This window comes from Microcaecilia unicolor, chromosome 4, assembly GCF_901765095.1.
Source record: "Microcaecilia unicolor chromosome 4, aMicUni1.1, whole genome shotgun sequence".
NCBI classification, from domain to species: domain Eukaryota; kingdom Metazoa; phylum Chordata; class Amphibia; order Gymnophiona; family Siphonopidae; genus Microcaecilia; species Microcaecilia unicolor.
Window position 1 is genome coordinate 67629882 of NC_044034.1, and position 22237 is coordinate 67652118.

Below are 22237 nucleotides of genomic sequence, written 5' to 3' on the forward strand. Positions count from 1 at the left end.
ATGGTATTAACACATGTCGATTACTGCAATGGAGTATATGCGGGTTGCAGGGAACAAATCCTAAGGAAACTATAGAGCAGGTTTATCTATGGAAAATCTAAATTTGAAAGCGCAAAACTCCACCGGGAAAAACTACACTGGCTACCAATCAAGCAACATATCGCTTACAAGATTTATACCTTTGTTCACAGAATAATACATGGTCTAGCTCCGAGCTATATGTCTGAACTAATCGACTTACCTATTAGAAACACAACTGAATCAGCCAGAATGTACTTAACTCTTCACTTCCCAAGTTGTAAAAGCCTGAAGTATAAATCAACATACGCGTCAAGTTTCTCTTACATATGCAAACAGCTCTGGAATTCTCTACCAAAACGCCTGAAATCTAGGAATAATCATCTAGAATTCCGAAAAAAACTAAAAACTCACTTATTCAAGAAGGCATACCCCACAGTATCTGACAAACACCGAATAATGAAATATGGCATTTTAATCAGGAAACTGACAGTTTTCAACCCCGATGCATGATCACACCCTAACATTTTGTCTGAGTCACCCCAACCTATTTACCAATACTTCTTTACTCTACTTGTCACTGTAATAGAAGCCCTATACTGTATTTGTTCACACCGGAGTCTGTAACCACCTCTCTAGAACTATGTAAACCACCTTGAGCCTACTAATAAGTGGGAAAAGGTGGGATACAAATGTAACAATCGTCTATCAATTTGTGGAATAAACAAAATTGTGCAACTGACATCTTATAGGGTCCAGAAACGGACCATGTTTTGCAAGTTGCTATCTCAAGGAACCCAAAGTCCATTGTTTGATAAGATGTTCATTATCTGTTCCACTTCTTCACATATAGCCTCTCTCAAACAAAAAGATGAACACCCATAGATTATGGCATATGCAGTTCTTATATTAAAAATAAAGAGATATGTTTCTTTGTACTCAGCCTATATTCCTCATGACATCAAAGTGTGTAAAATACACTGATTTCCTGGGACAATATTCTTTTCAATTAACCTAGATTTTAAAGCTGCATTGTGAGTATTTCTCTTAAAAAAAAACAAAAAAAAAACAGAATCTAGGGACTAAGAACTCTGACACCTCTGAACTGGTCTACATCTGTTTAAGTTCCTTAAAAAGTACAAAACCAACTTGGGTGGTGGTATCTGAAACGGTTAGTCTTAAAATATAACATTTGCATCCTGACTATATTTTCAGCTGTCTACTAGAGCAAGTTATTACCTGATGAGGTTTGTCAGCTCGATGAAAAAAGTCACAATAAATGTATCCCAGTAATCCCTCATTTTCATGCACCACCGCCTAGCAAAGAAAAAATACACACACATGTTAAACAAACCATAAATCAGCGACATAAGGTAGTGCTACGTTATTCTTCCCAGAAGTGCATGTCCTCCACTTTCATTCTGTTCCAGATGTTTCTTGTCCTGTGCTTGTGTGAATGGCTGGAGATGTTTGGAACTGAAAGAAAAACAGATTTAAATGACAGAAGTCCCATTTATCAGAATCTTCTGAAATCTTATTTAGTGGAAAGTTGTTCAGCTTCCAGGGTGAACCAATTTTCTGCTCCCTCTCACCAACTGCCAAGAGAAATATAGGGATCTTATGACACGTAGCATGGATAGCAGCCAAGAAGATGCCAATAAGATTCAGTCAGTTGAAACCAAATGCAGTCAACCATCACTTCTATGGTATGAAATAAATATGTTCTTTCTAGTACCTTCATGTCCAAGCTTTTTAAAATACACTCACTGCCAACAAGCTGATTTTGAGTGCTGGTGAGCAGGAAAAGAATCCTTCATTGCAGCTTAGAGGGGGAAGTGGCCGCTGAAAACATGCTTGTAGATTTTGTACTTTGCCAAATAGACAGTCCTGAGGCTTAGAGCTTGTTGAATTATGGCAACAGGCAAATACCTTCAGGTACTGCTGTCACATTTGATCAACAAGCTATGTATCAGGGCCATCTAATTGGCATAATACTGAATCTACCAGCATGTTCAGCAATTCCACCTGGGCAGCAGCTAACCACCACATCACCCCAAGCTTTGCAAACTCCATCTCAGAGCAACAACCAATAACCAGCAAAAAAGTACAGTTGTCTTAGAACCCCCTAAATATGTAACAACTTCAGCATCCCATATTTCTGCTACAACTGTATAAAGTTTCCAAGTTGCATATAGGCAGATGTTTACTATCGCTGGTATCCAGGGCCCACAGTCTACCAGAATGGGATTTGAGAAGACTGAACCAAAACCCCATCTTGGTCAATGAGTTATCTTCTGCAGCACAGCAACAGCCTCTTCCATAGCTGTAACGTCAGCTCAACAATGTCAACCATATGCATCATATATATATATTACTGGGGATAAATATTTAAACTAGAAGAACAGATCCCAAAACTATATCACAAAAAACGTTCTTCCTTTAAAATATTTAATTTCTTTTATTACAATACATATATCACATAAAACCACTTATGCTGTGTAAGTTCCGGAACTTGCCCAGTCACACCCTTCACTTCACCACCCATTCACATAAACCTTGTGTGGGCACATTTCTATATATCCATAATCTGTGTACATGCTCCCCAATTGTTGTTTCCTCAATTTCAAATCTTCCACTTGTGTCTTAGATATCGTCCTTAAAGGTTCAAATTATAGTCCTTTTAAATCATAAAAATCTTCTAAATCACATCAAGCAGGAGCACAGTGTTCACAACAAAGTCTCTCCAGCACTCTTCTTGGAGTAGTGTTAGTTCAGAAGGAGGAGTGTTCGAAATGCGGTCTCGCATCGAGGAACAAAAGAGAGAAGGTGTGAAGAGTTAGAAGGTGCTTAAAGTCTGGAAACAGTATGTAAATTCCAGGAAGCCCTTGACACACTGCACTGATTCACTCTGCTGAACTAACACTACTCCAAGAAGAGTGCTGGAGAGACTTTGTTGTGAACACTGTGCTCCTGCTTGATGTGATTTAGAAGATTTTTATGATTTAAAAGGACTATAATTTGAACCTTTAAGGACGATATCTAAGACACAAGTGGAAGATTTGAAATTGAGGAAACAACAATTGGGGAGCATGTACACAGATTATGGATATATAGAAATGTGCCCACACAAGGTTTATGTGAATGGGTGGTGAAGTGAAGGGTGTGACTGGGCAAGTTCCGGAACTTACACAGCATAAGTGGTTTTATGTGATATATGTATTGTAATAAAAGAAATTAAATATTTTAAAGGAAGAACGTTTTTTGTGATATAACCATATGCATCAGCCATTCACCAGTTGTGCTTAAAAATCCTGCTTTGATTCCATCTGGCCAACTGTTCAACAGAGTAAGCATGCAGAGCTCCATCATCCTCACCTTCCCCTGGACCAAACAACCAAATCCATACTGTGATGAGTTGTGCATCTTAGTTGCAAGGACACCTCTTAATATCAATTGGGTGAGACACCAGCAGCAATTTCAGCCAAATGAAACACAATCACCTGGTTTCTGAATCCTGCACCAATTTCTGATTACCAGAACTTTAACATTCATTTTGCAATTTTATAAAGATAATTAGTAGCTAACCTAAGGAAGGTCTGTAATTATTTTTACACAGCTTCACCCAAATCCCTGTCTCTGTACCTAAAATTATGAAGCCAATACTCAAAACCATTTGTGTGATCAGCATCAGGTGCAGACTGCAAAAGAATTTTTTTTTTAATATTCCACTTGTTCAGTTAAATTTTGGCCCCTGAAGCAAAGGGGAAAGACCAGATTGGGAGGAAACATCCCAACTGGGACAAAATGGTAGTAGTGGTGGTGGGGGGGGGGGGGGGGGGGGGAACTCTGACCCTGACTAGGGTCTGGAGAAGGTTCAAAAGATGCATTTTAGTCAGGGCCTCAGAAGCAGCAGCAGCAGGCACTTGAGGAGGAGAGAGGGCTGCAATAGGGCTTCAGAAGTATGAGAAGAATGTCTGAATGATTTGAGCTGGGTTGAAGAAAGGAGAACGAGAGGGCTAATGGATTGAGACAGAGAGTAATAGAACACAAAGGGGAAAGGACTGTAATGGAAGAGGGAATACTGTCCCCTCCTTCCTCCCCCTCTCCCCCCACCCCTCAGGTGCAGAGACAGGAAAGGAGTGAGAAATGAACAGAAATATTGCTGCATATTGGGGAGGGGGAGTTGTGAGGAAAAATTAAAGGCAAGGACAGCATAACTATTAGGCAAACTAAGTAATGACTTAGGGTGGCAGCTTCAATCAAACCGAAACAATATGGCCTGATAGTCTAATTAAATTCACAGAATTGTGCACATTTTTGTCTACAGGATGGGTTGGTACTTTTCAAACAGCCATTTTCCCAAGCAAACAGCTTTCAGCCTTGCTTCCTTTGCAGTCAATTTGGGGTCAATTTTATGACAAATGTTTTCTATACAGAAAAAGGCTATTCTAAAAGCTCCAGATCTGGCAGTCTTCAAATCTAGGCTAAAAACCCACCTTTTTGAAGCTGCTTTTAGCTCCTAATTCCTATCCACTTGTCTGTTTCACCATTCCCACCTTAAATAATTCCCTTATCCGTTATTTGTCTTGCTTGCCTGTCTTGGTTAGATTGTAAGATCTGTTGAGCAGGGACTCTCTCTTAAATGTTTAGTGTACAGCCGCTGCATATGTCTAGTAGCAGTAGTAGTAGTAATAGTGACATGAGCAGGTATACTTTTACATGATCTGGGCACAGGGGCAAAGCTGAAGCAGAGCTGCAACATATGCATGTACTGTATATACTCAAATATAAACAGAGTTTTTGGCTAAAAAAACATCAAAATTGCATTTCTGTTTACATTCAAGCCTTCTCCCTTCCCTGGTGGTGTCTGGCATTCCTGCCCTTCCGTTCCATCCCTCCCTCCTCCATGGTGCTGATCCTCCTCCGCTGCTGCTGCCACCCCCCCCCCCCCAACTGAAAGAGCTCCTTCATCATGATGAGACGAACCCCCTCCTAGGCCTACCGTACCACATTTATGGCCTAGTGGCAAATTAGGACAGGAGCAATCACCACTTTCTCCTGCGCATGCTGTCTACACAGTCAAAATGGCTGCTGCAACTTCCAGATAGCAAGAGTTATGAAGTAACTTTTTACTGGATCAGCTATTTTTGGAACAAAAAAATTATGCCATATTGATTCCTTCCATCATCACATATAGGCTAGACCAGGCGTTCTCAACCTAGTCCTATCCAGTCAGGTTTTCAGGATACCCACAATAAATATGCATGAGGCGATTGAGATTGATATGTTTTTTTCATTAAGGAGGCACTTGCTCTTCTGGTTCACATCTTATTATAACATACTGTATTTGGGGGCTCAGCCCTAAATATCTAAAGAAGCTTCAACTCATACAAAAAACTGCTGTGAGATTAATTGAAGTGATGAGATTTACTAACGTTTTGAGCTATATGAAGATGTTACATTGACTTCTGGGAGCGGTGTTTTATTTAAAGCATTTTGTTATTGTATCAGATTATTTATGGTTCTACTTCGCATTTCAAAATTCATCTTCTAGGCTGCTTAAACAGCTTAATCTATGTCCTTTGTCTTATGGTAAAATACATTTTTTTAGGATACTTAATACCATTTTCACAGTTGTCATCATACCGCTATAGAATTTTCTTCCATTAACTATTAGAATTGAGGTGAACTATTTGAAATTTCGTAGACAGATGAAAAATTATCTTTTTGAATGCTGTAATTAATTACTATGGGCGCTGTTTACCGAGGTGTGCTAGCATTATTAGCACGCGCTGACTTTAGAGACACCCATATATTCCTATGGGTGTCTCTAGCGTTAGCACACGCAAATTTTTCACACGTGCTAAACACACTAGCATGCCTATCATTTATATCAATTGTGCTATGTTTAACTTAGGATTAGTTTTATTTGTACATTGTGTTGAACCTTTATTTCAGGGGAATCAGCAATCAAGAACAATATTCCCATTTTCCCCACAAATCAGCCAAAATGGACCTACTTCCTACTACCACTGAAGAGCAGAATTCTGAAGGAGCTACATTAGCTTCCGTTCATGAGCCATGTGGAGTTTTAGGAATTGCTGTTAATTTTCAATGCACTAACCAAGGTAGGCCACACTATCGAATAGCCTGTTCCGGTTGCATGAAGTATGATCCTGCAGGAGTTCTCAGATCCTCCCACAGGTGCTGTTGAAGAAACCAGAACTCTGTAAAGACAATAAGTACTCTGTGTGTGTGTGTGTGGGGGGGGGGGGGGGGGGGGGGGGGGGCCTCAGGCTTCTAATCTAATTTTGCTCTCTCATCCTTTTCTCCTGCTGTGGAATTCTAACCTCATCCCTCAAGATCTCAATTGTAGTCATAGTAGCAGGTAAAAAGCAAGCACAGGGAATACGCTGGCATGCATTCATGGGCCCTATCCTCTTCCAGGTTACCATATAGGAAGTGGAGCATGTGAGTACATGTTGGCTCAGTCCCCAAAACCATTGCCTACTGTAGATATCACCATAAGCACGAGGTGTTGGAGGAGGAGGAGGGAGGGGGAATGGAAGGGATCAGAGATCTCACTGACTCCCATCTATCTAGTTCCACTCTGCTAGATGCATGTATTGCTTACTGTTAACTGCTTTGACTGCGCAAGAAAGGCGGTATACCAAGTACACAATAAACAAACATGTCAGCAACCAGAACTTTTCCACCTCCTAACAATCAGAGGTGTCAGAATCTGCACAAAACAGAATAAATTCAACCACTACTAGCGTTGCTGCATTGTAACTATAATAGAAGAAAAATATGTAAGTGTGTTTTATGACCCCTGATACAGCACCTACAGGTGAAACTTAGCCATGGTGGGTTTTGTGTGTTAATTTTTTTTCTATTGTTGAATAAACATAACTGTCAAGAACCCAGTAAATTAATCTGTTGATGCCATACTGCTTTCCAATTTCAGTATTTCATACTGCAACTAGTAATTCCAATTAACACTTTAGAAAGAGAAATTAGGACTTATCTGATAATTTTCTTTCTATTAGTCCTTCCCACTATTCCAGGACAGGTGGAATAGTTATGTCCATCAACCAGTAGGTGGAGATACAGAACTGAAAACTGAGCTGAGACATCTCTCTGTTGGCACCCAGTTCAGCGCCTCAGTATTTACATAGACAAGCAGTAAGGAGAAACTCAGAATAAACACAACAACCTTAAACAACTCGCTAACCTAACACTAACCACATGAACGAACACTTGAGAACTTCTCTCATCTCTGGACAACTTGTAGAGAACAAGAGACATGCAGGAAGCACCATGCAAGGTAACAATCGACTAAACATCTCAAAAAACTTGGCTGGGCCTCTGGAATAATAGGAAGGGCTAAGGAAAGAAAATTATCAGGTATGACAATTTCTCCTTCCATTACGCAGCTTCCCACTACTCCAGAACCTGTGGGATGTTTAAAAGAAATCCCTAGAGTGGGTGGGATCCTGGCACTGCTGCCCTGAGGACCGATGCCCTAAACTGGCCTCTGAGCGTGCTGCAATATCCACCCTGTACTGCTTGGCAAAAGTATTCAGTGTCGACCATGTCCCTACCTTGCAAATATCTGCAGAAAACAGTACATAAGTACCGCCATACTGGGAAAAGACCAAGGGTCCATCAAGCCCAGCATCCTGTCTCCGACAGCGGCCAATCCAGGCTTCAAGAACCCGGCAACAACCCCCCCCCCCCCCCCCAAAAAAAAAAAAAAAAGTTAATAATGTTCAATGGACTTTTCCCTCAGGAATCTGTCCAAACCCCCTTTAAATTCCGTAAGGTCAGCTGCTGTCACTACATTCTCCGGCAACAAGTTTCACAGTCTCACTACACGCTGAGTAAAGAAAAACTTTCTCCTATTTGTTTTAAATGTACCATATTCTAGCTTCATCTTGTGTCCCCTGGTTTTGTTGTTGTTTGAAAATGTAAACAAATGCTTCACATCTGTCCGCTCTACTCCGCTCATTATCTTGTAGACTTCTATCATATCAACCCTCAGCCGCCTTTTCTCCAAGCTGAAGAGCCCTAACCTTCTCAGCCTTTCCTCATAGGGAAGTCTTCACCCAGGATATCGAGGTACGCCTCATAGAATGAGCCTGCAAGACCTGAGAAGCCTACTTTCCTGCAAGAAAGTAAGCTGACACGATAGTCTCCTTTGGCCATCATGCAATTGTGGACTTGGAAGCCATGAGGCCAAGCCTCTGTTTACCAAAAAGCACAGTCTGTCCAATTTGCAAAACTCATTCATGACTTCCAGATATCTAATGAGGATTCGACACACATTGAGAAGCTTCAAGAAAGAATACCAAGTCTCTTTGTCCTCTCTGCGAAAGGATGTAAGCTCCACAGATTGACTGAGATAAAATGCTGATACCACTTTCGGAAGAAAGGAAGGAGCCGTGCATAGGGAGACCCCCGCCTCTGAAAAGCGGAGAAAGGGATCCTAACAAGAGAGAAAATAAAGCTCCAAAACCCTAGGTGCCGATGCAACAGCCACCAAGAACACTGTCTTCAGCGTAAGAACTTTCAAGGAGGCCTTCAAGAGTGGCTCAAAAGGAGGCTTTTGAAGAGCACGAAGAACTAAATTAAAGGTTCCACTCCGGTCATATCATACAAAAGAGAGGCTGCAAAAGGCCCGCTCCCTGCGAGAAACGAACGATTTCCAGGTGACCTGCAAGAATTCTCTACTGTAGTCAGCCACCGAAAAAGGCCAAAGCCACAACCGGAATTTTTTTTTTTTTTTTTTTTTTTAGAGAACCCAATGCCAATCCTTTCTGAAGACTTGCATGGAGAAACGCTAAGATATGAGGATCTGAGCAGGGAATGGAGAAAGTTCATGCGCAGAACACCAGCCCTTGAACACCCTCCAAACTCTCACATACACCATGGATGTAGAGTGTTTCAGAGCCTGAAGCAAGGTAGCAATGATCGAATTAGAATAACCATTTCATCTCAACCGAGCCCCTTCACTGGCCAAGTCAAAAGACCAAAGGGCATGGATCTTCCATGCGCACCGAACCTTGCTTCCGTAGGCAGTGTACCTGTGGAAGATGGAGAGGACCCCTGTCTAACAGTTGAATCAGATCTGTGGTCAATCTGGGGCTACAAAAATTATTCAACCCTGGTACAATGTGATCCTTTTCAACACATGGCCTACCATGGGACAAGGAGGGAAGACATACAGTAGATATGTCTCCAATCTGGGATGCAGTAGGGCATCAATCCCCCATCGAGCCCACTTCTTTCCAACGGATGAATTTGGACACTTTGGCATTCCTTTTCATTGCCATCAAGTCCAGAAGCGGAGAACCCCATCGGTCCACTATCAGCTAAAAACCCTGGATGGATAGTTCCCATTCTCACAGGTCCAAGGAGTGCCTGCTGAGAAAATATGCTTCCACATTCCAGAACCCAGAGATGTGAGCTATCGACAAGCAGATTTTTTTCTCTACCCAACTAAAGAGGGAGGCCGCTACCACTGCAACAGACGAATGTGGGTGAGGTCCCACCTTGCTTGTTGATATAAGCCACCACCCTCACTTTGTCGGAGAAAGATCAGGGATTAGGCCAGAAAGGAAGTGAAGATGCATAAGGGATTCTGCACTGCCCTGAGCTCCAAACTAGAGAATGGCACAGGAACAAAGTTTGTCCCCATCCCTGAAAAGGGTGGCTCTAGTGCATTAATTATCCCATGCATCAAGCAGAAGGACCCGGTAGAATAGTACTGTAAAAGCTGCATAGGAAGGGATGGCAGGCCACCCATGGAACTTGTTTTTTTGTGAATGTGAATATTATTTTTCTCCTCTCTTTTGCAGGTCACCCCAGCCCCCCTCTGTGTACTATGAGGAAAAACAAACATGAAGCCCAGAAACTTAAAATTTCCTGCACCAGTTCACAGTCACAGGCTGACTACATGGCCTTCCTTCTGCCACATCCTGCTGTCTCTACTGCAACTTCCTGTTTTGACACTAAACAGAAAGTTGCAGTAGAGAGGGCAGGACACAGCAAGAGGAAGAACATGGTGCTGGCCTGTGAATCGCTACCAGCTGCAGGAAAATGTAAATGACGCCTGCAGGGAGGAGGACGGGAATGGAGGAAAGGATTTGTTACCGCAAGAACAAGGCTTTTTACCATTCCCAAAGGGCGATAAAATGCTTCAGAAAGGGAGCTCTGATGGTCAAATCCTGGGCAACAACTACCACTGCATACTCCACCTGGCAATCAGAATCCAACGAAGATGAAGGTGTACTTCTCTGACACCGGAGACCAGCGGCTGAGAAGAGACTCCTGTAATGTCGCATATGAGCCCTTGCCTATGGCAGAATTTCCATCGCTGCTGTCACTGACCCCAGAACCTGGATGTAGTCCCAGACACTGGGCCTGCCTTGACTGAGGAGAAGATGAATCTGTTGAGCCAGCTTCGACCTCCTGCATTCCATGAGGAAGGGTGGCTATATCTTTACAAGTTAAAACTTAAATACAGAGAAAACACAATTTTTATGCTTTCATTCCAGACCAGAACAAATTCTTCAGTCGCTCACTATCAAATGTTGATTTCCAGATTTCTTCAAATACTAAGATTTTATGGGTTCAAATTGATAGTTCAATTTCACTAGAACCACAGGTAAATTCTATAGTTAAAAAGTGTGTGTGTGTTGAAGGGGGGGGCGGTTCTGATGAAGAAGCTTCGTACAAATAGGAAATTTTTTGAACCCAGCCATGTGAGTGATTTCTTATTGTTCTGATCTCGACTATTGTGGTTGTTCGCAGGGTTTGTTAAGAAGGTTTAACACTGATTGATTTTTGGTTAATCCAAGTTTGCAGTGTCCTTCCTTTTTACCTTAAACTTCATTGGCTGCTGATTGCAGTCAGAGTTTCATTTAAACTAGCTTTTTTTCTCTTTCAAGTGTTGCAAGGGCAGATCCCTAATTATATGCTTGCTCACTTTTGTTTTGCACCCCTAAATGGAGCTCGGAGGTGTAATGTTGATAATTTCTTTACATTTCCGAATGTCAAAGGAAAGAAAATGTTAGGATTTTTTTGAAGGGTTACTAGCAGTTCAGGGAATATGCTTATAGAAAGATGTTGCAGGATTGTTTCTTTTGTTTTTATCACAGTCCTATCCGTCATTTAGGAAGTTTTTAAAAACCCATTTTATTTTGAAAATTTTGCATCCAATATGATTCTCTTATCTTTTGTATTGGTCTCCTTGATTGGAACCCACTTAGAACTGTAAAGTGTTAGCGGGCTACAAGCCTGGATGTAATGTAACATAAGTGAGATGAGAAACTGAAGCACCTCAGAACAACTCCAACTGTCCCTGCTGCAGTAATAGGCCAAGTGTAAGAGCAATATAAACTCAGGAGAAAACAAAGATCCTGATGAAGCTGAATGCTCTGTCGAGTCCTGAGGCTGTAAAATGGTGGCTGTGCTCAGCACGTGATCATTCCAGTCAGCCCCGAGAAAATGGCGCCCGTTCCCACGTGCTCCTGCATCAAACTGTGCACTGGCCCTGCCGGAGAGTCTGAAGTCCCCAGCACATTCGAATGCTGTGCCAAATCCGAAGACATGCTGCCGCTGAACATTTCCTCTGCATCGAGCGTGATTCCTGGCTTGCACGTACTGCAACACCCTGATGCCAGCCAGTGGGTTCCACAGCAGGAATACTGCTTAACTGCCTCTGCAGGAGTTGCCATTCACCCCCCAACTGTCACAAATGCAGCACAATGCAGTTCCAAGCGGTGTCAGGAACCCTCCTGTGATGACACTAGATCCCCCCCTTACAAAGTGGGTGATCTAGTGCACCGGCGTTATTATACGCACAAGACCTGGCGAGATCCCATCTATGTTGGGCCCTTCAAGATAGAAGCCTTGTCAGCCACAGCAGCAAAGCTGGAGGACCACACATCTTGGGTCCACCTGAAAGATATACGAGCTTATCCGAATATCCCATCAGGTCTCCTGGATGTTTCCATTGATGTTCCCACGAACCCCATCTCCATCGCCACTGTTTCCAGCACAGCAGCCACTGGAGAGACCAGTCTCACCACGAACCCGATCACCTCCGCCACTGAGCCCGAGACCACCGACCCCGCACCCAACACTTTTGGATCAACTTGACCAAAGACTCAACCACATTATCCAATCTCCTGCATCGCAACTCCTTGATCTGGCTGATATAGTCCTCCAAACCTTCACAGATTCTCCAGACTCACCCTCTGAACAACCACCCATATCCGAACCCGTACGTGAGTTGCCATCCTCACCTCCACCTCCCACAGTTCCTGCTCTTCCACTTCCCTACGTGGATCTTCGCATCCGTCTCATCAGGATCCGTAATCTGGCAGAAGATCTTCTCCAAATCCGCAACTTAGCAGGACAGTTGAATCCGGTACACCAACAGTCCATTGTGTTTTCAACAGTAACCATTTTGCACAGTAACGCCTGTGAGCTGCTCGACATTCTACATTTGTACTTTCCGAATCAAGCCAGCTAATTTCGCTGTACTACAACTGTGAAAATTGACACTCTTCAGCTACGGTGTTACATCAGTACACCCTTTTCTTCTGCTTCCCATCGCCCAGACTGTTTGCTGATGGACTCTTGTGCATGATTCTACTGTGTATGGGTTTGGTTTTGTTTCTCACTGTCTTGTTTACCTATACTGCTGACAGTTACCTTTTTGATCTTTGGATCACATTTACCGCCTTTCCCACTGGCAACGTTACCTTGCCTGCCGGAAACGCTATCCTTCAGAAACCACTGCAACTACTCCTTGCCTCACTGATCCTCCTGTTTTGTATTTTACAAGTGTTCCCACTCCTATTAGTAGCTCGGTCTATATTGTCCCCAATCGTACAAGTACTTTTGAGGATAATATTACCTTGTTTGATTTACGACCCACCCCTCCTCCTTATTCTTTGGTTCATACTACTGACACTCCTCCTCCCACGAATACTACTGTAGTTACGCCACACATCACCGTCCCAGTCACTCGTCCTCATAGACAGCTCAACACGCCTAACTGACCATCCATATATGTCCCAGATTTTTCCAGACACCCCGCCTTCTCCACCAGATTCTCCCCCACCGTCGCCTTTAAATTTAAGTGCACACTTGATCCCCGAACCCCCAGAATATCTAAGAGAATTACTTCATCCTCATTGGGACCCTGCTCCAGAAGACGATCCCAATTGGGACCCCTTCACCCGATACCACATACTGTGTGAGCCTTTGTTTGACAGTTGGACATTAGGTCCTAGCCGTACGGTTATACACACTCAGGTACTGTTTGGAGGCACCTTCGGCTTACACCTTGAACAAACAGACGACCTCCTAATAAGACCACAGACTGGTGACGTCGTAGATTTTTGGGTAATTACATACACCGTATTGGGCACTGCTGAGATTCCTATCCTGTTCATCAGAGAGGTTGGATTGGAACCCTTGGAAATATATGGTCTTTTCGAAATCCCAGATCCTACTGAAAGAGGGGCTATTAGAATTTACCCCCCATACTCATACATCTCTCGCTAAAACACTAGGGATGTCACCTACCAACATGAAGTGCTTAGCCCTCCTGTTATGTGTGCTCACCACACCCATGCTACCTGGAACACAGTACCTAGCAAATTCTCTACCCCAATTTACACCCACTTATGAAATAACATTACCCACTACTAAGGACCAAGCAGAACTTGCAGCTTTCCAAGCAGTTCTGAGTCAAACTTTACTCGGACTTACCACTGCAAGTTGCTCCCCCCAAGTTCAGTCTCCACAAGTATTAACCCAGATGAGAAAGGAACAGGACTGATACTCTGTCCCAAGCTCTCCATTAAACCTCTTTCTTTCTTTCTTTTTTTTTTTAAGTTGATGTGCTGGAAAAAGGAGAGCTCCACAGGAAATAGGGGAGAGGTGAAGGGGGTGGGGGGAACAAGTAAATTCACGGGGCACCAGAGACAGGGATCTGAAGACATCCAGATAGGACTGCAGACTCAAACCACATGCAAAGCTCAACTGGGGACCAATTGACCAACTGGACCAAGAGCAAATCACTCAAAACCAGAGGTCCACCCACCTGCTGGAGAGAGAAAATACTGAGGAGCTGGACTGGATGCCAAGAGAGAGGTCTCAGCTCAGTTTTCAGTTCTCTATCTCCACCTGCTGGTTGATGGGCAACTATCCCACAGTTTCTGGAATAGTGGGAAGCTAAGTAATCAAAACATCTGTTTAAGTTTCTCCATGACATAACAATTGCCATGTTTTGAACAGTTTCACCAACAGCACCTGTATGGATGTATTCGAGCCATTTGACAAATCAGTCAAGCTAAATCAATTATATTCAGTGACTAAGGTACTGTTCTGAAATTTCAGGTGAACTTCATGAAACCCACTTAAAGAATTTTAAATATAGAAAATTGAAAGCAAATACAATAATTAATGCAGATTGCATATTGTGATATATACATTGCAAGTGAAGCAATTTTCAAATATGTTTAGTCATATGTTCCAGAAGCCATTAATTCAATATAGACCATATTTGACTCACCAACTTGCGGACATCCTCACACCAGACCTCTCCTATCTCAGGTTGCTCTGCATACAGAGATACTCCTAAGAGCTGATTGAACAGCAAGCTCAGACCTTCCATACAGGCCCCAAGAGAGAAAAATGGACAGTACAAGTTCGGCTCTATATTATACCTACAAAGAGAAACAACGCTCAACCAAATGAAAGGACATGAAAACTGCCAGTACATATACTATACAGTGCTACAAAATTGCTATTCATAATAAAATTTCCATCAAACTAGTTTATTTACGATATCAACATATATTATTTGCCATATAATGCATGTTAAAGGACTCTAATACTGGTTGTAGTGCCATAACACAGCGTTATTTAGATTACCCCATGTTACACAATAATGACATGGAAAACATGCAAATACATGTAAAACAGCTCGATACTATATAAATACTCTAAACGTGGATTACACCACAAGCCAAATTATATCCAGTAAAATAATTGCAGCAAAAAGCTACGGTTTTACCGCCTGAGAGCAATGGGCAGACAAGCTGCAGCCTAATGCTTCCAGGCCACATTTTAAAAGGGGTGGCAAACTTAGCAAATAAGTGAAGCCACAGCATGCATGACCTCAAGCAGAAACCGCTTTTAGTGGCTCCTTCAATCAAGTCCCTTACCTCCAAACAGAACTGTCCCCCAACATGAAGGGAAACCTGTTGTAGAACCCCTCCCTTTGCCCTTATATAGAAACATGACCCCTATGGTAGTAACATGATAATACTGTTAAGGATTGTAGGGGCCATTTTGGATGATGGCACTGGTAAAGGAAGGAGTGACTAGGGATTGATTTTGCCTGGACCACTACCACTAGAGACATGATCAACACTGAACTTCTTATCTTTCCCCCTAAACCAACCTCTCCTCCTCCCCCATTCTCTATTTCTGTGGATAACACTCTCATCCTTCCTGTCTCATCAGCTCGTAACCTTGGGGTCATCTTCGACTCCTCCCTCTCCTTCTCTGCACATATTCAACAGACGGCTAAAACCTATTGTTTCTTTCTCTATAATATCAGCAAAATTCGCTCTTTCCTTTCTGAGCACACTACCAGAACCCTCATCCACGCTCTTATCACCTCTCGCTTAGACTATTGCAACTTGCTTCTCACAGGTCTCCCACTTGGCCATCTCTCTCCTCTTCAATCTGTTCAAAATTCTGCTGCACGACTAATATTCCGCCAGGGTCGTTATGCTCATATTAGCCCTCTCCTCAAGTCACTTCACTGGCTTCCTATCTGTTTCAGCATACAGTTCAAACTCCTACTACTATTGCTTATCATTTCTAAAGCACTACTAGATGTACGCAGCGCTGTACACTTGAACATGAAGACCTATAAGTGCATTCACTCTGCAGCTCCTCAGTACCACTCCACTCTCATCTCTCCCTACATTCCTCCCCGGGAACTCTGTTCACTGGGTAAATCTCTCTTATCTGCACCCTTCTCCTCCACCGCTAACTCCAGACTCCATTCCTTTTATCTTGCTGCACCATACGCCTGGAATAGACTTCCTGAGCCGGTACGTCAAGCTCCATCTCTGGCCGTCTTCAAATCTAAGCTAAAAGCCCACCTTTTTGATGCTGCTTTTAACTCCTAACCCTTATTCACTTGCTCAGAACCCTTATTTTATCATCCTCACCTTAATATTCCCTTATCTCTTGTTTGTCCTGTTTGTCTGTCCTAATTAGATTGTAAGCTCTGTCAAGCAGGGACTGTCTCTTCATGTTCAAGTGTACAGCGCTGCGTACATCTAGTAGCGCCATAGAAATGATAAGCAGTAGTAAGTAGTAGTAGTAGAGACCAAGGATTTTATAACAGTAGGCCAGATGGGGGCGGGGTGTCTTAAGGATGGTGTGGGCAGGGTCTGTGTAGGGTAGGAAACAGGATCTAGGGCCTTGCCCTCACACCAGATGGCAAACCTCCACCATTTGAAAAAATAACAGTGAAATCTCCTGGAAGCTAGCAAGATCCAGGAGACACCCTCTGACAGACCCAAAGAAGCAAATTCTAGGTTCTCAACATATAGGCTGTGAGGGCCAGAGACTGAAGGTTGGAATGCAGAAGAGATCCCTCGTTCTGCATGATAAGAGTCAAAAAACATTCCAATCTCCATGGATATTCAGAGGACAACTCCAGAAGAAGAGAGAACCAGATCTGCTGCAGCCAGTAAGGTGCGATCAAGATCATGGTCCTGCTTGAGTTTCATCAAAGTGTTCCCCAGAAGAGGAATGGGAGGATATGCATACAGAAGACCTGTCCCCCAATGTAGGAAGGCATCCGATGCTAGTCTGTCATGAGCCTGAAGTCTGGAACAGAACTGAGGGACTATCAGGCTTATATTCGAAAGAGAAGGGCTCCCATCTTTCGACACAAATCGGGAGATGGGCGTCCTTCTCTCAAGGTCGTCCAAATCAGTATAATCGAAAGCCGATTTTGGGCGTCTTCAACTGCTTCCCGTTGCGGGAACGACCAAAGTTCCCAGGGGCGTGTCGGAAGTTTAACGAAGGCGGGACTGGGGCGTGCCTAACAGATGGGCATCCTCAAGCGATAATGGAAATAAGAAGGGCGTCCCTGACGAACACTTTGCCGACTTTACTTGGTCCTTTTTTTTTTTTTACGACCAAGCCACAAAAATGTGCCCTAAATGACAAGATGACCACCGGAGGGAATCGGGGATGACCTCCCCTGACTCCCCCAGTGGTCACTAACCACCTCCCACCCTGAAAAAAACAACTTTAAAAACTTTTGTCTTTTTTTTTTTTTTTTTTTTTTTTTTTTTAAGAGTATGGGTGAAGGACCTCCTTTGCTATGCCTCCGTCCGTGCAACTGCAGTTGAAGACGTCCAAAATGTGGATGATTGTGAGAAGGACGTCCATACCTGCTATGCCTCTGACACCCCCTTTATTTATTTGGATTTTGGATCAGAAGTAGCAGCAGTGGGATTTGAACCAGCCACCTCTGGATTGCAAGACCAGTGCTCTAACCACTAGATCACTCCTCTGCTCCACTCCACTCCCTTGAAATTTGGCCATTCCTGTGGGGGGGGGGGGGGAAGCATGCAGGTCCCTGGAGAGCAGTATGTGTGTGTCAGCAGAGGCATAATGAGGGCGTGGACGTCCTTCTTTCAAACATTTTGGACGTTCTCAACTGCCCCCCCCCCCACAGGGATGGCCAAATTTCAAGGAAGAGGAGTGGAGGAGTGGCCTAGTGGTTAGAGCACTGGTCTTGCAATCCAGAGGTGGCCAGTTGAAATCCCACTGTTGCTGCTTGTGATCCAAAATCCAAATAAATAAAGGGGGTGTCAGAAGTATAGCAGGCATGGACGTCCTTCTCACAGAAACATCCAGGCATGGACATCTTCTCACAAACATCTACATTTTAGACGTCCTCAACTGCCATAGCGAAGGACGTCTTCAACTGCCGTCGCAGGGACAGAGGCATATCAAAGGACATCCTCAACTGCCGTTGCAGGGATGGAGGCATAGAAATATCCAGTGTACCTGAATGTAACTCACCTTGAGCTACTACTGAAAAAGGTGTGAGCCAAATCTAAATAAATAGCGAAGGATGTCCTCAACTGCCGTCGTGGAGGCGTAGTGAAGGACATCCTTCACCCATACTCTTAAAAAAAAAAAAAAATTTTTTTTAAGTTGTTTTTTTTCAGGCTGGGAGGTGGTTAGTGACCACTGCATGCCTTTTTCCATTCAGTTAGTGCATCAGTTAGTCCATTGCAATGCCTCCTAGGGTGCCCGGCTGGTGTCCTGGCATGTCAGGGGAACCAGTGCACTATGAATGCTGGCTCCTCCCATGACCAAATTACTTGGATTTGGCCGTTTTTGAGATGGGCGTCCTCGGTTTCCATTATCACCAAAAACCAGGGTTGACCATCTCTAAGGTCGACCTAAATATTGAGATTTGGGCGTCCCCGACCGTATTATCGAAATGAAAGATGGACGCCCATCTTGTTTCAATAATACGGGTTTCCCCACCCCTTCACCGAGACATCCTTAGAGATGGGCGCCCTTAGAGATGGTGGTCCCCGTTCGATTATGCCACTCTTTGTGATTCAGCTCAGTAGTGAAGAGAACCACTGAGGGGGTGCCCCACACTCAGAATATCTCACAGGCAACTCCCATGTTGAATGACCCTGCTCAGCCTCTTGGCCAGACTGTTGTTTTTGCCAGTCACATAAGTGGCCCGAAAGAACATGCCGTGCTGGTGAGCCCAGCACCACATTCGGATGGCCTCCTGACACAGAAGGCGTGATCCAGTGCCCCCTACTTGTTGGTGTAATACACTGCAACCTGGTTGTCTGTCTGAATGAGCACAATTTGGTTGGACAGCCGATCTCTGAAAGGCTTTAGAGCATTCCAGATCGTCTGGTGCTACAGAAGATTGATCTGAAGACCTGAATCCTGAACGGACCAGGCTCCCTGAGGCCCATCTACATGACCCCCCCAAACAAGGGAGATGCATCCGTCATCAGTACCTTTTGAGGCTGAGGAATTTGGAACAGTAGTCCCAAATTGGATTGAATGGTCCACCAGAACAGAGAGTGAAGAACCTCGGGAGACACTAGGAAGACATCCACAAGATGTCCCATAGCTTGGCATCAATGGAAGGCTAAGGTCTACTGGGCAGATCTCATGTGAAGGCATGGGTGTCACAAACTGTGGAAGCCATGTGGCCCAACAACCTCAACATCTGCCAAGCTGCGACTTACTGCGAGGTTTGAACCTGAGAAGCCAGAGCAACTACAGTGTCAGCTCTCGGTCCTGGGAGAAAAGCTCGAACCTGCTGTGTATCAAACAGGGCTCCAATGAATTCCAATTGTTGAGCAGGATGAAGATGAGACTTAGGGTAGTTTATAACAATACTCAAATCAAAATAGAGAAGATCCAATAAGCCATGGAAAAGAGTCAGGCAGCAGGATCTTTAGCAATGAATATTATGGAGAGAACTAAAAGGCACTCACGAAAACATGGTGGAGCGTGTCTCGCGCTCACAAAGCTCTGTAAAGCTTGTTATAAGCTCCAGACCAGGCAAAGCAGTGCCGCATTACCCACTTGTGAGAATAAATACGCCTGCTTGTCCCGAGAGAAAGCAAGCTTCACTTTGAAAACTGTTTACAGTACCTGAAAGCCTACAAAATTAGTGGGAAAGTTGAAGACTGCCCTCTTAAGAAAAAGGAGTGTAAAAAACAACCCTAACCCCCCCCCCCCCCAAAAAAAAAAAAAATGAAAAGGAGTATACAAACTGGTGCAAATATTATGGTGTACTTTATCCTAATCAAGTGACAGAGTCAACTAGGTTGAAATTTTCCACACAGCATTACATATATTTAGAAAAAAATAACTTTTAAATGCACTGGTGGTCTTGGTCCTGGTTCTAGTTAACAGGTGCCCAAAACAGAATCTGTAAGTACTGAGCAGTCCTGGCAGAAACTCTCTTACCCTTAGACCCAGTCAGTCCACAGCAAGGATGGGTCATGTTGGCAGGGCAGTGTGAGAAAACATACACTTCCACTGCCACTGTCCATCTGTGCTGCACCTGTTCTATTGAGAAATGGTAGCAGCACCTTTATTAAGCATGAAATGTCACCCTCCCCCTCCCATAAATGACAACTAATTATAGAACAATACAATATGAAATTTTATATACCGCCTCTACCCAAAGGTCTAAATGGTTCACAAATAAGCAGTCGAATGGCTGCAGTTTGGGCACAATACAATAGAAACTTATTCAACAGACCTAACCATGCTTATAAAAATATTTTGAAAACAAAACAATTTACAAAAACGCATGTAGTTAGTTTCACATCGAATATGAAAAGGCAATGAATCCCAAAGATTAGGAATTATTGTTGTAAAAAGGTTTTTTTTATGATAAAAACAAATGGATCAAAGAAGCTTTAGGGATCTCAATCTTTTTAATAAGAGTTGGTTGGATACCAAAATATGTCTTATCTTTAACGCTGTAATCATATAAGGCAGAAAACTGCCATACAAAAGTTTAAAGTTTAAACACAGGATTTTAAATGCTATGAGGAAAACAGTGCAGGGGTGTATGAATTCAAACACAAATGAAAGATAGGACAAATGTTTTCTGACCCAAACAAAACAAAAATATCAAAATTTGAGAAATGTCTCCACTGAAAATGTATTTTTTCCAAGGGTGTGCAGTATCATGTTATTCTGAAGCTAAATAGTTCAAGTAGCTGTTTGTACTATATTGGACATGGTTAAAAAAGATGAGGGATTGCGAGAATTAATAAATGAGAGTCTTTCCACTGGGAAAAGAAAAAGTGAAATTACCATAAAGTTAAACATGAATACTTCCAGCTAAGATTATTAACACACATGACAGCTAATGCGTGTGATTGTACAACAGTTCTAGATGAGTTCCCTCCTGGATAATTCTCATCAGACAGTCCCCACCCACCAATTACCCTCTGGATAACTAAATATACTTCTACACGCTAATATATCTAAGAAAAAAACCCGAAAACTACCTAATACCAGTAAATCCTTTACTAAAGCAAGAGGACTTAAAAATGAAATCCACATGTGTGCTTCTGCTAACCTGCCACCAGTACTGCCTTTTTGCTGATGTTAATGTTATAGCAGTGTGAATGTTAGGATGGAAGGCATGTATAGATGATTCTTTCCTGTTTTTATTGGCATTCTTTTCTATTATAGATTGTAAACCACTTTGATTTTTAGAAAGGTGGTATATCGAGACTATTAACCATATGAGAAACAGTAATGGAATAAAAATATGAATAGAGAATAACCAAAAATAATACATAATTAAGGCAACTTTAATATACATATAATAAAAAAAAAAGAAAATCACAAACAAAAGTCCAGCAACACCAAAAAAAATAGTCACATACTTCTAAACAAAAAGTGGGGAAAAATGTGTTATTACTGAACATCAAGGGATGATCAAAGACTAAAAAACTAAAACACCCACGGTGAATGTGTGTGTATATAAAAGAGCACGAGATGACAAATGACATACACCTTATACCAGTGGTTCCCAAACCTGGTCCTGGAGGTACCCCAGCTAGTCAGGATTTCAAGATACCCACAGTGAGATAGAGTTGCATGCAGTGGAGGCAGTACATACAATCTCTCTCATGAATATTCACAGTGGATATCCTGAAAACCTGACTGGCTGGGGTGAATCCAAGACTAGTTTTGGGAATCACTGCCTTATACCACAACCCAAAAAGGAAACATGAGAACAGCAAGTAACGGAAAGTCCCCCGCTGATATAGAAGAATATAAAAAATGCCTTACTTTGAAACACTGTACTACCAAGAACTAAACTGTATAGCAAGAAACACTGTGCATACTCTGTAAGAGCTTTAAAAAAGATTGTCGTGGTCAATAGTGATGGAGCAAAACCTGCCGGGACAGCCCGATCAAGCAACGAAAAATGTAAGAATATATAATTTTGAGTGGGAATTTACTGGACGGGATTCTGGAGGTGGCAATTGACACCTCAAGATGGGAAATGGTCAGGGGGGATTTGGCCTAGATGGCAATTGTGGAGAGGGCAATTGGCGAGTGGAAATTGTCCAGG

The 22237-nt window shown here is 42.9% G+C and overlaps 1 protein-coding gene across 1 annotated transcript in view; it reads right to left on the reverse strand.

Moving 5' to 3' along the window:
• The window catches only part of MIPEP (mitochondrial intermediate peptidase), a 298500-nt gene that overhangs the window by 156596 nt on the left and 119667 nt on the right, over positions 1 to 22237 (reverse strand). Inside the window, exons 11-12 of the mRNA XM_030200312.1 lie at positions 14612 to 14765; positions 1258 to 1335 (exon numbers count right to left, since the gene is read on the reverse strand). Coding sequence (XP_030056172.1) covers positions 1258 to 1335; positions 14612 to 14765 — 232 coding nt within the window. The remainder of the gene's footprint in view (positions 1 to 1257; positions 1336 to 14611; positions 14766 to 22237) is intronic.